Source organism: Hirundo rustica, chromosome 5, assembly GCF_015227805.2.
Source record: "Hirundo rustica isolate bHirRus1 chromosome 5, bHirRus1.pri.v3, whole genome shotgun sequence".
In the NCBI taxonomy this organism is placed as follows: domain Eukaryota; kingdom Metazoa; phylum Chordata; class Aves; order Passeriformes; family Hirundinidae; genus Hirundo; species Hirundo rustica.
In genome coordinates this window covers 35,171,904-35,191,088 of record NC_053454.1, presented here as the reverse complement: position 1 = coordinate 35,191,088, position 19,185 = coordinate 35,171,904, and the positions used below count along the sequence as shown (strand labels likewise).

General features: G+C 42.2%; 1 protein-coding gene across 1 annotated transcript in view; it reads right to left on the bottom strand.

Moving 5' to 3' along the window:
* VEGFC (vascular endothelial growth factor C) overlaps positions 1-18,073 on the bottom strand; it is a 70,110-nt gene extending 52,037 nt beyond the window's left edge. Inside the window, exon 1 of the mRNA XM_040064663.2 lies at positions 17,490-18,073. Within this exon, the coding sequence (XP_039920597.1) occupies positions 17,490-17,633 (144 nt within the window). The 5' untranslated portion in view covers positions 17,634-18,073. The remainder of the gene's footprint in view (positions 1-17,489) is intronic.
* Between the last annotated feature and the right edge of the window lie 1,112 nt (positions 18,074-19,185).

Genomic DNA, 19,185 nt, shown 5'->3' with positions numbered 1-19,185 from the left:
CTCAGGAAATTCCATACTAAAATTATCTCTCCTTTAATTCCACTGTATTAGCACTGAGTGTGAATCAAGACAACAGCTGGTGCTAGGAATCAGATGCATTGATCTATACACAGGGGGGTTTTTAAAAAAATTCAAGCATGTTTTAGACTCTCTCAGCATAGTGTATGTCATATAGCGATCCTACTGACCTTAGTTTCTGCATACATGTTACTGGAGCAGTGGGAATAAATTGGATAGCGGTCCCCATCTCTTCATTGCTGCCTTTCTTTATCCCTTTCAAATTCTTCTTCAGCTACTTTCTACATATAACTCAGCACCAACCAACGGGATTTAAACACTGAGCAAATGTTCAATACTGCAGAAACCTGAGCTTGATCTGAGGACAAAAGTTTCACACACTTCAGAAAAAATCCCTCAGCAATTTCACCAAAGAGACTATGAGAAACACGAAATGCAACTGAAAAGAGTTGCTCTAGTTACATGGGATAAATGTGCAAGTGCACATTTATTTAACTCCCCCTCAATCAGCCTGCCCATTTAAATGATGCAACTTTTGAAAACTGAAATTTGTAAATGTACCTTGAAACTGTGGTTACTGAGGCCATGCCATGTATTCCTCATAGCTGCCAGTCTCTGTCTTGCAGCTACAGCACAAGACCAGACAGCGTGACTCAGCTGCTTAAACTTTGAGCAGTTGAAGTCCAATAACCACAGATGTTTTTCAAAGAATTACTGCCTCCTTCAAGGCATTTTCTGCTCTAGGGTGATTTTTTCATAGGACATTGCAAAGTGAAAAGAAAACAGGCCCTCACAGCTGGGTTAACAGTACCACTGTGATCTAAGTTATTTATCAACAAATGTCCTAGACTATCACAAAAAAAAAATCTCGACATCCACTCTTTCTATTCCCAACTGCTGATTCAGGCCCTCCCAAAAATTCTTGTCTCCTGGGTAGACACAGGTGCACATGAAGCCAAGAAGTAAACCAGACTAAAAAAAAAAAAAAAAATCAGTTCAACAGAGTACTCCTTAACCCTCACACCCTCCCCCCAGGCAAGCTGTCACTCAGATCATGGTCCCAACTCAGTTCCCCACATACTCCCAGTGTCACTCAGGAAGGGACAGTGCAGGTGACAAACAAGCAAGTGGGCAATGGGAATACCATTTGGGCTATCAGCACCAAACTAGGCAGGTTCTGGCAGTTAACTTCGTCTGGAACTTCTCCAGTTTTTCCACTTGTAAGACCTTGTTTCCCCCTGCTTATTCAAAGGCTTTGACAGACTTTAACCTGAAGCTTGATTTCCCACTGAGGAACTGTCCTAATGTCTGTTTCTTGTCCACATTAATATAGTGCCGCCTCCCCACTGAAGATGTGCAACACGTTAAACTGACGGGGAAGTATGATATGGAGCAATGACAAGAGAAAGAAAAAACCGAGGGTGCCTCAGGGCCATACTTTTAAAATCTCCAGCAAAATTAGCCAACAAATAAGCATCACAGCTTATGGATTTCCAGTAGACTTTGGCAGATTGCACTGCTAAAACACAAAAAGGTTAAGGAACAGTGTACATTCCCTGCAGCTGCTGAACAAGACCTGCTGTGCGGATACAGCTTTGGTCTGCAGCAGGTTATGAAGTGACAGCAGTGAGAAGAATGAACTTCAGTGTAAAGAAACACAAAGCAGAAAAGGCTCAGTCTGTCCTGAGAATAAAATGAGAAAAATAAAGGACACAGGGAAGAGAGTCTGTAGCTGAAACCTGGATCTCAGAGAAGAGAGTGGGAGAAACACGAAAAGAAAGCTGTGATCTGAAGCCAGTGAGGGAGATGGGGGAGAGACACACACTCTATGAGGGACACGGGTTGGTACTAATATGCTATGCAGAGAAAAAGTGGAAAAGGAATCAAAGACCTGTGACAGCCTAATGTAACCTCACTGCCATTTATTCACATGAGAAAGGGCAATTAAAAATTAAAATTTAAAAATTATGATAATGGATACAAAGAAGAGAAGGGAGAGATCAGATTATTTCACAATTTGGTGAAGAGAAGCAAGGTGTAGAGAAAACAGTGAGAAACTAGAGAGATTTAAAACACAGGAACTGCTCAAGAACACAGAAGCCTGAAGGACAGAAGCCTGCTGCCCCCTCAGCTATTTCACTATTTACACAAAGCAGCCTTGAATGAGTGAAAAATGCCCAAAAGTGTTAAGACACACATGCTTCTGTCTCTTTAGCTGGATCAGTTTATGTATCAATTCAGAGTCCTCAAATAAGGCTCAGCATGTAATTCAAAGCCTGAAGTAAGGGAGGCAAGTAGAAGCACCACTTGGGCTGATGCTGCTTCCCAGTTCCTCATATACAGCCCAATTTTGTAGAGGACTGTAGGCTGTCCTCTAGACTTGGACAATACAGCTACAGGCATTTTTGTTTATCTTTTCAAAGTCCCTAAACATCAGGTAAACCCAATGAAGAAGTACATGAGAAAAATAAGGTTTTAACATTAGCATTGTCCAACTCCTGAATGTTTTATTTTTACTGAAGTAGCAAGCTAAAGTGTATATACATATACTTCATACATTTGTGATTGCAATGCCTGTCAGCACTACCAGATTTATCTTGGCTCTAGTCTAACATATTATTTATGTAGAATGACAGCAAGGCAGTGATAATAAATCTTCGTATCATAGCAAGAGAAAGATTCCCAGACACCAAACTTGTGTTACTTAAAGTCCCAGTACAAATAATATTTATATATCCTTCTGGTAGTTTAGTTTTTTCTACAGAAATAATTTTGGACAACTATCTTCACCCAGCATAAGTAACTCACCAATGGACAGTCTTGCAAATTGTCAGTGCAAGTTTAGCTGCTCATGAACTACATGGAATGTGTTACAAAAATTAACCTGCTTACAATTACATTATTAACCAGATCATTTTCTCACTACACAGATCACAACCACAGTACTACCTAATCACAAAGAAACCTGAGTTGGTGCTTCATAGCTGTTCCTGAGCCATGTTCTGCAGGAAGCATAGCTGACTGAATTAGCAATCAGTCCAGTATTACCAGCCCTCCACTTCAATACTGCTGAATCTTATGTGTATGTAAAGAGGGAAAAAAACCCAAAACACCAACCCAAATAAACAAACAAACAAAACATTAAAAAAAAAAAAAAAAAAAAAAAAAAAAAAAAAAAAAAACACCAACAAAAAAAAAACCAGCAAAATTAGTTTGGATAATAAGAACTTTATTATCAACAAGGATTAAACGAAAAATATAATTTTATTAGAACAATCTGTTCACATTGATAGTCATGGCTCATGAGGATGAGTTTGTGAAGCACGGCATCCAGGTACATGACTATTCTTACTTAATTTTGCTACACAGTAAAGCAAGATCAGCCACTAGAAGTTAGTTTACCTGAAGTATTCATAAGTAAATTGTTGCACAGTTACTGTAAATCCAGCATAAGTCCATGGTGCTACCAAAAGGAGTACTTCCCACTACAAGCTTTCCAACACAAGTAGAAGGAGGAGAGAGAACTAGGAGAACAGGGACTGGCTTCTGACTGGAGCACCTCTTCTGTCAAATTAAGTACAGTCTTATTTACCGTAACTCACGTGCAATATAGTTACTTGTTACTCACAGATACTACCTTCTTCAACTCTTAGGGCTGGACCCAGACAGATATGGTCAATTACACCTTTCTATCAGTTTCACTTATAGACCATGATTATAGTAGGAAATTAATGTATTTCGGACAACTCAAGTAAAAACACTGCGAACTCAGTAAGAAAAGATAATTAAATAAAACAATTTGTCCTTCCAAGGTACAGCTCTGTCAGAGCTGGCATGAAATATAGTGACCTTAAAGTGGGTGCTAGAAATTTCTGAAACTGTTGTGTTCTTCACTGACTAGAGTCAGAGATGTTGTGGGGTTTTCTTCTTTGTTTTCTTTCAGTCTCCCATAAGACTTTGAAGCCACTGCTGCAGCCCAGCTAAAGCACTTACATATCAGAGTATCAGGATGCTGGTTGCAAACTAATTCTGATTTTATGAAAGCAGACGGGAAAATTGGTAAGCAGTGGATTACAGCAGTTCTGCATGAAATTCAATTACTTTAACGATTACCAAAATCATGAATTCCATTTTTCTTTCAAGATTGCTACTGAGTTATCAGTGCAAGATAAGCAATTAATTTCACATCTTAGTAAGACTTTGCATTTACTTTTAATCCTTCAATACTGCACTAAATCAAAGTGAAATGGAAATTCCCATTCTGATTAAACTAATTACCTAATGAACACAACCTATTCTAGATCAGATTAAGCTTTTTTAATAGCTTCCTCATTAGGCAGTTTGAAGGTAAAAAAAATATATACATCGTGATGACAAAAATTTAAGTCTTTACAAGAATACATGTAAATAGGCTAAGTTAGGGGCTTTATGATAATGCATGTAGCAAGGTTTTTGAAAAAGGAAAGAATCAAAGCTAAATGCAATTGCATTGTTTTCACAATTGTAATAAAATATGTGTAACAATAGCAGAAATCAATAGGTTGGCACAAATATGAAAAATATTTAGAATTTAAAAATGTTGAAGAACTTCAATTTTATTCAATATATCACTTGTTAGATAATATCTCTATTACAACAAAAAGGATTTAAACAAATATGCCTCAATGGGACCTTTGGCAAGATGCATAAATTCCTCAAATACAGCAGAACATGGTATTTTCTAGTGAGGCAGAAGAAAAAATGTCCCAATATCACAAAGCAGAAGGAACCACCAATGCAAGGATTAAAAAAATAAAAAAAAATAATAAAAAAAAATTCTAACCCTAGATGACTTAGTCTTCTTCAGAAGACTATAGGTGTTTCTAAGAGGGTAACACTTAATGTCTACTAAAGCTCACATCATTTAATCTTTATCTGAAGGGCTTCTCTTAATTCCCTTATCTTCTCCCTCCTCCTAGAAGATGAGAATAGGGAATTAAGAGAAATTTGTGACACAACTCCACCACCTTCCTCTAAATACCCTTGCAACTGTTCCTGTACTTTTCTATGGAGTAGGGCATCACGAGAAAGAAAGGCTCTCCTGGATTGCCCCTGTACTCAGCACTGCACTACTGTTCATCAAATGGCATTTGGAAGATGGAATTTCCTACAAATAAATCCGTAATAAGGGTTTCAGGCACCATAAACACCTCAAAACAGCTGTAGATTTTAATTCTGACCTGGAGAGAAAATATTTCCCCAAGCTGGCAAAGCCACAGGCAGACAGCAACTAAAGAGACACCACACACGTAATAAAGGTCTGAAGATGAAAATAAAATCAGTCTCTTAACCAAGAGGGTGAGAGAAATCTGACAACGCACCCAGTCACTCTGACTGGGCAAAAGAGAAGCACTAATGAAATTTGTATTTGATTGAAATACAGAATGAAATAATTAAATGACATTTATGTTTCTTCTTTAATTTGGTCTACAAAAATTTAAGGAAGTATATCCCAGACCCTCAAATTAAATGCCTTTTTTTTTCCTCAAGTGCTGAAAATAGCTTTTGTGCCCATGTAACATACAAGGTTCAAATTATAAATGTGAATAACATTAATCAATATTAATTGTAGAATAAGTCTTTACACACATTGCAAGCCAACAAAATCAAAGAAACTCCACTGCTCCCAAACCAGCACCAAATCCTGGCATGATGTAGCTCAGAATCTACCAACTGCTCATAGCATCCTCAGCATGAAAACAGACCACACCCATGGACAAGACATCCTTAAGGAGATCCTGAAGAGGCATGTCCCCTAATATCCTCAGCCTCACAACTGTGGATGTGAGGTGAGTAGGAAGGGAGGGAACTGCAGAAACTGATTAAGTCCAAATATTCTCCTTAAACAGAACAGCACATACTGCTGACATGACAAAGGCCACTTGCCTGAGCAAACCATTAGTTTGCCCCAGTGGGGTATTTCCTATATTCTTATGCTTAAGGCTAGGCTTGACATTTACCTAAAAATTTGCAAGCATGGGCAGGTTTTAAAATTCGCTTGGTCATATGCACCTAATTAGTGCACAAACCCAAGCCCCCACAAATCTTGCCTGACAGTAACATCTTATTGTTAGCAGGCATAAACAGCCTTTGCAAGACTACTGACATATTTCACAGATCACACAGAGACCACATCACATTTTTAAAGAAAAATCATTAAGGACATTAAATATACAGCTCATGGTTTAAAACTCAAAAGATAGCTAGTTCCGCTAAATCTCTCACTGTGCACATGTGGCAGGCAGAAAAACATATTAAAAGCATAATGAACATAAAAGTTTAAATAATCATACATCATCTTGAAGCAGGCCCCTAAAAACAGCTTTTATGTGATTTTTGAGGAAGTAGTAATAACTATGAAATGCTTTCCCCCATCCTGTTCTTCAGTATAAATATGGGTAGTTCTTTAAAGAAGACATTTTAATCATACTCAGGCCTGACACGTTACAAAATACTGGCATATTAAGACACACTTTAAAAACAAATACCCAAGTGGACTTAGGAAAGAGAAAAAAACAGCATTATGTCCCTACACACATCTGTTGTATCCCACATATGGACTCTTGTGTGCACTCCTGGCTCTCACCTCTCCTTGTTCTGCTGTCTTAAAAAGCATTAGGAAGGTATGAATTCAGGTGATCAAAGGTAAAGAACAGTTTCATTTCAAAAAGCAGGTTACATAAGTGAAAGATCTTTAGCCTGAAAAAGAACAGTGGAGAGGGGAACTCAATAAAACCACAAGTGGCATGGACAGAGTTGCTCCCTGCCTTGTCCAGAGTAGGGACTCTGGAAGTGTCATATTTAATCAGCAGGTGTCAGAACCAATCCTTTTGGTTGTCTTGAGCCTTTGTTTGCTTGTTTTTAAATTTGCTGTTATGAACATCCACTTAAAGGCATACTTGTTGATACAGAAAAGCATTGATGTGAAAAGCTTCTGTGGGCTCAATAAGCACCTGGTGAAAAGTCAACTGAAAACTATTAAAGAAAATGAAATAACACACACACATACCATCATTTAGGGCAAGGAAGTTCACAAGCTGTTGCCAACAGCCTGTCAGCACGTAGTGACACTTTCCATTTCTTTGCTCAGAAGGAGGTTGTCAACTAGATCCTGCAATTTGGCAACGTCTTGGATGGTAAGGGCATAAATTAAAAGAAAAGAAGGCCAGCCAAAGAAACTAAGAGGTACTGGAAGACCAGAAGAGTGCCTTTAGCCAGGTGCATGTTGCCATGGTTGCCCTTTCACAAACATGATGAGCCTGGGGATCCTGCAAATACCTGCTGCTGGGTTTTCTAGATGAAGTCCTCAGCTGGCCAAGGAGTGAGCAGCAGGTACACGCTGACACACCAGATACTTCTCCTGAATGTGGTCTGTGGGATACAAAGGTGAAGGAACAAAGTGGAACAGAAATCTCCCAAGCCATTTCCACCAGGTGGTTTGAGGACAAATCTGATGGATGTTGTGCAACAAGCTCCCCACAGGTGAATCAATCAGGGCAGCTCACATGATTGAGGATAAGAAAAGAAACTTTTGGGGGCAGGACTCACCGGGTACTGTCTTCTTGCAGAAATAGACGTGGCTGTGGCTAAAGCACAGCCTTCACCTGGGAAAGAACTGGGGAGAAGGGTGTGTCGGGGGAAGATGTGTCAGATCGTCTCTCATCATGGACGGTGCATGAGGCTTCCAACATCACTCTACAACCATCCTCTGCCACATCAGTGGGGCACAGGGTGCAAGTTCAGTGGTTATGCAGCATGGGCTCCAACGAGATTGTTGAGAATGTTGCATAGGGCTAATCAGGCATTTAGTCTGACCAGCTGACTTCAGAGGGCCGGGGGGCTCGGGCCAGCTGTCACCCCAGCCACACGGGTCAGGAGGGGCCATTCCTGCACTGCAAGCACTCCAAGTAACAACAGAGAGCAGGGCTGTTTTCTGCTCTCCTGGTCCTGGTTTCCTCGACGCCTAGGTACGAAGCAAGAGTCAAAGAAGGCTCCCTCTAAAGTGTTTATTCTTCCAGATGGTACTTCAATACTCCATATATATAGCATAAACCAACTAATCATGGAGTAAAGCAGAAACTTACAGGCTCAAAGTAAAAAGAGAGATCATCCATCTGTCATATGAGATGAGGATTTGAAAATTTCATTAATTTTCTGAAACTGCTAGCTAAGATATTCAAAGAGTTTCATTACTACAAAGAGCCTTTTTATGCTGTTAATCCAGATTAGTAGTGACTGTTCAATTTAGAGTTTGCCTAAATCTTTAGTTCTACCTGATGCAATAGAACAGCCTAATTCTTCCTTCCTTTGAAGCATGGCCCTGCCCTCTGAAAATTCTTCTCTGCTCCTTCCCCTACTTCCTGTTCCAAATTCATGGTTCATTGTGCTTTTACTGCTTTACAGCCTATCCATAGATATTTCAAAAAGAAAAGTACTTTAGAGCTCTTCTATAGATTTTTACGCCTTTATTTGTTTTTAGTGACTTGATCACCTGCTGGCCCAGCCACATGAAGGAAAACCAAAAATTATTAATCTTAAAGATCTTCATAATTTTCATAACTGATAGACAGAAATCAACAACTCCTCTTGGATAAGAAAATTAAAAGCATTTTATCACAAAACACTTTACAACTTTTAGCTGTACAGCCTGGCTTTCATCTAAGTTGAGCACCACAGTCTTGGAAAGAACCGTAACTGTAGGCAGCCCTTTATCAACCAGTTTGCCACTCTCAGGTGGTCTGATCTCAGTCTGAGTCCAGATGTTAATTTAAACTACCTCCCTCTGCACACAAACATTGAACCCCTCCCAAGAGGGGACCTTCTCACGTGTCCAGTACTATTAACATGGCATTCCTGGCAGCCGAAACAAATTGCACTGAGGTAGCCAGGAGCTGCCCACCTGCTGGGCTCTGCTGAGCCACAAAAGCAGCCCAGACCACTCCAAACCATGTGGTCAAAAAAGTTCTCATACCTCACGGTGTGCCTGGGAACACACGGCAAAAGGCACAAACAGTATCACTGACACTCCAGCAAGCGAGGAAACCCTCAGAGAATTTGATTTTGAGTCTCTTGCTTCTGTTGTCTGGCAGTTTAAATGAAACTGAACTTGGAGACATGCCAACACCCACTGTATGGGGCCTCACGACAGTGGGACTTTTAATGTTCTTCTGAGAGCTGCGCCCGGTGGGCTGCACAACAAGGTTCTTGGCATTTCTAAATGAACCAACATTTTTTGCCCTTCTCTAACCAGCCAGAAAAACATCCAACTAGAAAGTCAAATTAAATGTCCTTCCTGGAAAAAAAAAAAAAAAAAAAAATCTCTGTATTTACCAAATCTACTGTTCAAGCCTGCTTATTAACAAGATAGTCTCTTTTTTTTTTTTCCAAATCACACAATATTTCAGTACTAATGAATTAAAGTAAAACTAAAAAAAAACTCCTTGTGGCAAAGAGATACTGAATGCTTAACACGAATATTTTGACATTTACAAGTCAAATGAAACAAAGTAAATTGTTGTATTTGTACTGCAGCGGCTCTCTGCCCGTTATGCAAGACGTGCTGGAGAGCAGGCGGGGTGAAGAGGAAGTCCTAGGCTTTGAATTTGGAAACATCTGTCCCTAGGAAAGGGATGAACGTCAATAAGGCATCATCTCGCAAGTTTATTTCGCATTTTCCTTTCAGAGTTAATTGCACTGCTGATAAGTAGCAATTCTATGAAAATTATACAATTATCTCCACCAAGACTCCTGATTATTATTACTTTTACAAATTATGTTTCTGTCAAGTGTGGGTGGTTACAAATAGGTAGTACTGGAATGACTGAAGTTCCTTATTTCTAAGAAGAAATAGGAGTGGTGTATTCCAAGAAACAGTGAGCGTGCAATTAAGCAGATTCTCTCCTCAGCAGCACACCAAATAAAGAATTATCCTTTTAGGGGTTCAAAATACAAGCACTGTCTTTGATGTCCAGTGAAATCTTATATTCTGGCATCCCCATAGTCTCCAACTCACAGCAGTCACAAAGCTGTCACATAGTGTGCAACACCTCGCAGTTGCTAGTCAAGAAGAATGACAGTTCAAGTCTGGTAAATTCACAGGGCTCCAAAAGCAAACATTTTAAAAGAAAATAGATTATTTATGAAATCTGAGAAACAAACAAACCCCAAAAAAACAACCCACCAAACAAAAACACAAAAAAAAACCCTCTCAGAATTTCTTCCAACACTTGAGGCAAAAAAACACTTCTCTTTTTTTCTTTTCTTAGGGAACAAAGAAAACCAAAGAGACTTTTCCTTAGGCAAACTGGAGAGTTTACCTATCAGCTGTAACTTTCTCTCTCCCCCTCTGAAACAAATACACCCATCAAACAAACTAACTAGCCCTACAAACATTTCATTGTCTACACAAACATGAGTAAGTCAAGAGCAGATAAGGTGTACAGCTTCACTTGGCCTGTTTTTCTCTTGGCTCTAAATATTGTAACTGATGCCACAAGTACATTCTAGACAGCTGGAACAGTTCACCACAAATACATTTGGCCAGCTGAACTTGGCAGTTGGGTAAGTTGAAGGACAACAACAGTAGTTTTGCTTCTTTTAAACAATCTCAAGTAGAATATAGTATTTCAGTTGGAAGACACCTACACTAATCATCTAGTCCAGCTGCCTGACCACTCCAGGACTGACCAAAAGCTAGAGCATCTTGTTACAGGCATTGTCCAAATGCCTCCAAAACACTGACGGGCTCAAGAAGATTGTTCCAGTGTTTGATCATCCTCTCAGGAAAGAAATGCTTCCTAATGTCCAGTCTAAACTTCCACTGGCGCAGTTTTAACCACCGCCATGCGTCCAACCAGCGCACCTGAGGGAGAAGGGATTAGTACCTCTCTCTCTCCTTCCTCTCCCCAGAAAGCTGAGAGAGCAGTGAGGTCACTCCTCAGACTCCTTCTCTCCAAGCTAGATGGACAGAGACCTCAGCTGCTCCTCACAGGACATTCCTTTCAGTCCTGTCACCAGCTTTGTTGACCTCCTCTGGCTGCATTCAAGGACCTTCATATCCTTCTCAAATTCTGGGGCTCGGGATTGCAGACAGAACTCAGGGTGAGGCCACAAGAATGCTAAATACAGCAGGAGAGCATGGTATCTACTGTTTCTAAAAATCTTTTGAAATATGAGAAGTTTCCACACATGCTTGTGGGGTGTTGAGGGAGTTGCTCTGGGTCATCTTTGGGGAAAAATATTAAGATAGAGCCAATTGTTGCATCTGTTCTCAGAAGCTGTCTCTTCTGCTTAATTCCACTCTTCTCTCTTTTTCAACAGAACACAGATATTGAGTAAGGAAAGTCAAAGAATTAAACTATATAATGGTGTAAAGGATTTTGTTCTTCATGATTCCTGAAATTACTTTTCTCAGTGCTGCCACAAGAAGGTAGGAGAAGTAACACAGGTGACGTCACACTTGACACCAGACAGAAATACACAGCGTCATTTGCTCCCCAGCAGCCTTCTGGCATCTTCTTCCAAGAACTGTCCAATTCTTTGCCAAAATTTTCCCTTGTCCAGTATAAAAAGTCCTGCTCAAATCAGTAAGGAACAAGATATTAAATGCTTTCAACACTTTTTAAGCTGAATTCACAAGGTCAAGCTATCAGAAAACTGTCACTGAGTAGGTAAGGTCGTTATGTGAACAGTATGAAGTAACACAGAGTTCAGGGTGACAGCAGTGCCAGGTAACTAATGTCATTAACTTCCACAAGCAATCATTTTTCATTGAAGTTAACCGTAACCAAGATCCCAAAAGTTAGCTGCAGATGATGCATGGCCTTAATAACAACATGAAGAATGATTACATGCTCATCTACACTCAGTAAGGACTACAATACAGTCAAAATACACCAACTGCTATTATTTTTTTTTCTTCTCCTTATCAGAAGTTTTCCCCAATGTTTTTTCCTCCTCCCCCAAAGAACACCATTTCTCTTGGTTACTTTGCTAAAAAGGAGCTTCTTTCTAGAGTATCTATTCCTTCCACTGGCAGCTGCATTCTCTAAACACTTGTAAAGAGTCACAGCTATCTTAGACAAATCAGGAAATGTCAAAAGAAAAAAACCAACAAACTACTACAGAGCTAGAAGGATTGGTTTTATGATGATTACAATGGAAGAATAGAAGAATAAATGACTTACAGCGCAGCTATTTCCTAACTAAAGTCTGAAATGCATCAAAGAGGGAGTGCAACACAAATATTGTCACCAAAAGAACTTCTGGAGACAGACCAACACAAAACAAGACAAACAAGTTAACAAATTCAACAAACAATCATCCATGCTCCCCTAAGTTACCAATGTTTTAAATTAAAATTCTGGCACAATTTATGCAGCCATTAGTGTCTTTGAAGTAGATGCACATTTACATGAAGGGTAATTTGGTATTACATTATCACTCTGAATGGAACCAAGGTGAAATTTAAAGAGTAATAAACATTTATCATACATAAGGAAAACAATCATACCTATCCTACTCACAAGGCAAAATTCAGTACTTTACCAAATAAACCTCCTAAGAACCGAGTCTTAGAAATTCCAAGCAAGATTGTCCCTTTGAAAGTTACAAGCTTGTTCATATAACTCATTCTACACACAGCTGTAACCTCTTTTTTTTTTTTTTTTTTTACATTAAACGGTATATTAAATTTGATAGGAAACCAGTTTAGTTGGATTTCCTTTTTTCCAAGGATTTTTTTTAATAAATCACTGACCACATTCAAAAAACCAGCAGCTGAACACAAAGTTCTCAACACACTTTCTATCCTGGATGCAGGGTATCAGGGGGAGAATATTATTACCATCACTCTCAGCTACAACAGCCCGAAGTCTAAGTCCTGGTTTATTTTTACTAAAATAAGTGGATACACACCCTTGAAAAATAGGCAAGACTTTGAATACACACAACCTAAGTGAGCATAAAAATAATACTTTTGACGGGATGTTTCTGTATGCCTCTAAACACTGCAGTTAAAATGACCTCTCCAATTTTTCTATAACCTTCATAAAGGCATGGGATTGCTGCTGACAAACAGCTGAAGTCCCTCCCAGGCACACCAGCATGCCTTACACTAGACACCCAGGAATGCACTCCCAGAACTAGAAAGTGCAGTGAGCTCAGTACTGTACTTCTCACACAAAGGCTAGACCAAGGTTTAATATCCATGTTTGCAGAAGGATTGCTTAGTCTGTAAGATTAATTACTACTGTAAAATTAATTACTACTACCAATGTCCATAATGTTGCATCTGCTACAAATAACACTTCTAAAAAAACCAGCATCTTTTTGTGTTCATGTGTCTGAAAAGAGAGTGGCTACACACATACACACAAGAAAACTTGCAGCAGACTAAACAGCAGCAGGAGGGAAAAATAACATTCTCCTTACATGCTCAATTTAGCAGTGCTTCAGTACGGGGAGTGAGGTGTGTGCTGTTTTCAGAATAGACAAGGCAGTCTCATCTCTCACCTGAGCAAGGAACACAGAGTGAGGCACTTGATAAACTTACAGGTGACCATAAAACTGATGGGTTTGAGATTATGCCATGGAGATACAGTGAAACCCTGACAGGAAACCCTGGAAACTGACACACTGCTTTTCCTCACACTCCCACTAACTAAGAGTATTTAAACTCTGTTAGCCATCAATGAGCAGCACTGTATGATTAGGTCAAATTTGGAATAATTTTCTAACAATAAAATTGAAAAGGTGTATCTCAGGTAGCATCCAAGAAAAATGCAGCTCAAGTAAGCATATGCATTTACATTGAAAAAAACCACAGAACACAGAATCACAGCACAAACTGTTCTGTACTTTATTGCTGTCTATGTAGAGGCCCCAACAAAGTTTTCAGGGATGCGCTTTAGAAGAGGCAAATATGTTTTCATTTGCTATTCCCACTCTATTACAAGATTAAGAATCTTAACGTAAATATAGTTTTAAACCTTCTCAAACTACATAGGACAGCTGACCAATATTGTTTTTGCGTAGTCGCTTAATTCTAAAGACTGCACAACAGAATGATGGTGCAGCTATGGCAAACTCTGCTAGCTGTGTGGTTTGGTTCCAGGTATTGTTATCGTAATAACCTATTCCTACTATTGTTGTTACCTCATTGCCATTAATGACGTCTAGTTACATGCTACTGCCACACCTTCATTTCAATAACCTAAGACGTTTAATTCCCGCACAGAATGCCCACATAGTTCCTTCAGCTCATTTTAAAACTTTCAGCAAACAAACAAAAAGGAATTACTTATTTATTTTAAATAACACCCTCCCAGGTAGACAGTGTATACTTACCCCACGTCCCCTATTCAAAATTAGCTAAAGAACAAAAGCCAGAGTCCAAACATACTATACGAGTTATTAAAACACTCAAAGACAGTAGAAGGAGCTAAAGTTTCAAGCCACCCGTGTGCCAGAACAGCTCACCCTCCCCTCGCCGCAGCTGCTCCGAGCATCCCTGCGGGGCGGCGGCTCCCTGCCAAACGGCGTGAAATCTGGGGCAGGAGGGCTGATCCCCCGGGCCCGCCTTGAGCAGAGAGGCAACTGAAGCACCAGGCTGCCTCCCGCAACAAGCCACCCAGGCGGAGAGACGGGCCCGGGCCGCCCCGCTCCTGCCCCGCCGGGAGGGCGGGGTGCGGCTGCGAGGGGGTCAGCTCGTCGGGACAACCCCCTGTGCTGCGGGAAATCCGCAAGAGGTGATTTACGGGCGGGGTTCATCCCCATCCCACTGAGCTGACAGTTCAGCTGAAAAGTATTAATCTGAGCTCTGAAAGCTTGTTAAATAACGAACTTTACCCTTAGGGCGAAAAGAAAAAAAAGAAAAAAGTAGGGGTAGGGGATAGGAGTGGAGAGGGATGAGGCAGTGTTGCACAAGCTTATCAGTGCCCACTTGCTGCAGAACATGCCCTTGCAAGAGCTGTGTATGAAGAACTACTACTATTTATATCTGTAACACTTCCAAGTTGCTGCAAATCTCTAGACAAGTTTAATACATGAAAATTACCTGCTTAAAAACACAATACCCCTATTTTCTGGAGAGCTTTTCCTCCTATGCTGGAGGAGTCTCAACTTCATTCAGATTTTTTAAAGTGTTTTCTAAAGCTAAAGCTCTTAAAATAGGAGAGGAGAGAGAGAAATAAATATATTGTACAAAGAGTTGACCCAAAGGCCTGTATGACCTGCACCCAGGCACCAGTTTAACGTGCATCAGCATGGCATCTTGATGGGAAGTAAAAACATAACATCTATGAACTCCTCTGAAGTTAACAAAGTTCAAGCAGATGACTTTATACTGTGCAATCACATTTTCCTTGAAACAATTATTTGCAGTTTACTTATTTAATCCTTTCATAATTACTTAAGATAGTCACCTCAACATTCACAGAAACAAATAATGTGCAGTACTCACTCACTCAAACAGTTCCAGCAAAAGCAACAAACACAACTAAAGACTTCCAACGTGACTAAGTCTGCTTGGATCCAGAATCTTTCTCTACTTACTACTCAGCAGTAGTCAGGCACAAAAACGTTTTCCTATTAACGTAATCGCTTAACACATGCTATCCCACTCCCTGGTCTCTTGACCTTTCCTTCTTTTGGTTTGCTGACAGTTCCTCTTTTTCCAGGGAGCACTTGCACTTATACACAATGCACTACAGCAGCAGCTCCCAAAGACTTCGAGGTTTTTTCAAGAAACAGAGTAACTTTCCACACCATATGTATGGGAACACAAAGCATCACCGAGGAGAGTACCTTCACTACCAGCTGTTCTACCTCAGCAGTCTAAGTACACAAAATATGTGTTATGCTCCAGTTTGGATTCTTTCTACCTTTCCAGCATTAGCTGTTCTGAGGCTTTACAACTCAAATGCCAGTTTCACCCAGTAAATAACTGACTTACAGTCATGGGTTGGAAGGAGTTGAGGTATTTTTACCCTCCACTAAGTTTTGACCGTTTTGTTTTTTGGGTTTTTTTGTTTGTTTGTTTTTCAGTTTTAATTTTTATAAATAGTCTAAGTGGTAACAGTGGCTAGCTGAGTTGATTTTGTGTTCCTACTTTTAAATTCTTAAGTGTGAAAAACACTTTATAGACTTTTAAGCAATATGATCACAGTGTATTAGCACTCAGAATATTGCAATGTAAGCATTTGGCTTTAAAACATTTTAAGAGAGACTACAGCATCATTGGTAAACTTTTCCATACTTTGTCATACTTTGAAAAGTATGACTTTTGTAGACCATGCATTTACGGTCTACAACAGTTTGCATACCTGGGGTGCAGCTAACGTATACTATCAAAACTTCACTTCCCACATAGTTACAGTAAAATCTCCCTAACTTTTAATCAGTAAAGCAAACAGCATGGGAGGAGAAAACAACGCAGAATATTAGTTTAAATTTTAATCCACACAGCTCCCTCCCTGCCCCACACTGAAATGAATAATGAATGAGCTAGGTCATGATTGCTTTCAATAAGTATGTCAGAACTCTTCAAAACAATGAGATGAGAGTGAGACAGACATCAAAGGTCCTCCTAACAATGCCACATGCTTATACAACCACATACTATGCATCTTTTTTATGCATCAGCATACCAGGAACCGCATAACCACAAGTACCAAAGGTACTTGAGTTTTATATTACGAAACTTAATACGCAAACAAAAATTAACCGAGAATTTTAAGTATTTGTGTCAGGAATCCGAGAATTTCAGCCCAACCTTCACCATGCGTCTGGGCAGAACTAAGGTTTTCAGACCGGAATGTCACCTTACACCTCCCGTCAACTCTGTCACGCAGCAGTAGCTCACGCAAAGCGTCAGTAACTCCCAGAGACTTTTCAACAAATGGAAAGTCTGGGGTTTTGCTGTCATCGTCCTCCCACGCCTCCCCGGCCGCTTCGTTCTCGTGCCCAGCTGCTCTCCCGAGCGTTTCTCAGCCCCTGGTCCCTCCGCGCTCCCCAGCGCAGGAGCCCGCTCGGAGGCGCCTGCGGGGCGCGCCCCGGCTGGGGCCGGCATCCGCCGCAGCCCGAGGGCCGCTGCGCACGGCGGAGCCGGAGCCGGGGCCGGGAAGGTCCCGCCGGGCAGCCCCGCTCCACGGCGGGAGCGCAGCCCGTGGGCCGCCGCTGCTCATCAGGTGTTTCGCGTCTCTCTGTAAACGCAGGTGTTCTCCGTGCAACCCAGCCTCCAGCAACAGCAACCCCGAAAACTCAGACACTTCTAAAAAAAGTTCCTTCCTCACACTTTTAAGGAATTCCCCCACTTCAAAAGGCTTCTCCCACATCTTTTCCTTGGTGGAATTCCCGAGCCATCCATTCGAAGGGACCCGCAGCCACACACCCAGAGGGGCGAGCTGGCATCTACAGCGGGGGCACGGGCTTACCTTTGCCTCCCCCGCGTCGGGCTCCTCCTCGTAGTAGCCCTGGCCGGACTCGTAGGCGGCGGCAGCGGCCGGCTGCCGGGGTCCCAGGAGCACGGCGCCGGCAGCCAGGCAGCAGCTCAGGGAGAGCACCTCCAGCAAGTGCATGGTGCAGGCACGGCAGAGCGGGTGCGGAGCGGGGCCGAGGGGCAGTCGGAGAAATGCAGCCAAAATTATGAGGCTCCTTCTCTTCCTCTCCCCCCTTTCTTTCGCTGTCCTCTCCCCCTCCCTCCCCTCGCAATATCCAAGGCAGTAAAATCCGTGGGATGAAGAAGATGCGGCGGCAGCAGCTCCTATGCGCCTGCAGGGGAGTTCCCAACTTTCCCAACCGCTTTGCAAATTCTCACCAAAGTTATCCAGAGTTTGCCAGGTAAAAAACCCACCAGGAAACCGGACATCCGAGGCTGCGCTCACTCAGGAGCAGGGGAGGTGGAAAGCACAGAGAGGAGGAGGAGAAGGAGGGAAGGGAAGGAGGGAGAGAGCCAGGGAGCAGCAGAGCGGGACCGAGCGCCCGGTCGCACGCGGGGCGATCCCTTGGCGCGGTTCGGGCCGGGGCTCGGTGCCGGGGCTCGGTGCCGGGGCTGCCGCTCCGCCGCGCTGTGCGGACGCCTGTCAGCGGCGGCGCGGCCGGGGGGTGCGCGGCGCCTGGGGCTGCGCGGCGGCGGCGGCCGCGCATGGCGAAAGCGCCCTCTGCCTGCGCCTCGGCGCGCCGAGAGGGGCGGCGGCCGCCTTCCTCCTCCTCCTCCTCCGCCGCCGCCTCTGCCTCCTCCTCCGGCCGCCGCTGCTGCCGCGGCAGCGCCGCCGGCCGCTGGCGCCCCGGGGAGCGATCGCCCCGCAGCGCGGGCGGGAGGCCGCCCGGGGAGCGCCGCGGCTCTGCCGGGAAGGGGAGGCCGGTGCGCCCGGTCCCGCGGAGATGGGCTCGTCCAGCCCCGAGCTTCGGCTCCGCGAAGATGAAGCCGCGGGCAGGTCCCAGCCTCGAGGAAAAAGCAAAGCTCTCGGCTCGTTTCATTTGGCTCGGAAGCCAAGGGGTGAAGTTTGGTAAAACTCACACAGAGAAATCATCCAAGAAAATTTTTGTGAATCCTAATCAGTTACTTGTTGAGCGGCGTTGGCAGCTTCACTTAAGACAGCATGCAGCTACTTTTGGCGGCAGGAAAAAAGATTTTTGCCATGTTAGAAACAGTAATCCAAAGAGCTCCATAATTATTTGTAGCCTTCCTATCAATGACATTTTGGAGCCGTCTTCAAAGAGAAGTAACACCCCATTCAGAGCCCTAAATAAAACTGAGCACAAATCCTGTGTTCCAGTTACACTGTGATTAAAAGTTTAAAAAGAATGCACGTTGCTATCAAAGTAACACTCTACAGCCCGCTCAAATCTCAGCTATGCAAAAGGAAAATGTTATATTACCTATACTCTTAATTTTTTGCTTGATTATTGAACCTTGCGTAAATATTAAAAAAAAAAAAAAAACATTTAATTTCTTTTCTGCATCACTTGTGTGCATCTTTTGGTAATTAAACTGTATGGGAACCAACTGTGGGGGCAGACCCCTGACTGCCTTGGTTAGATGCTGGCAGTCTGCTCATGTTACACTGCTCTTATTCTTTAGGAATCCCATTATGTTGCTGTTCTGGGAGTTATATATAAAGGTGTCTC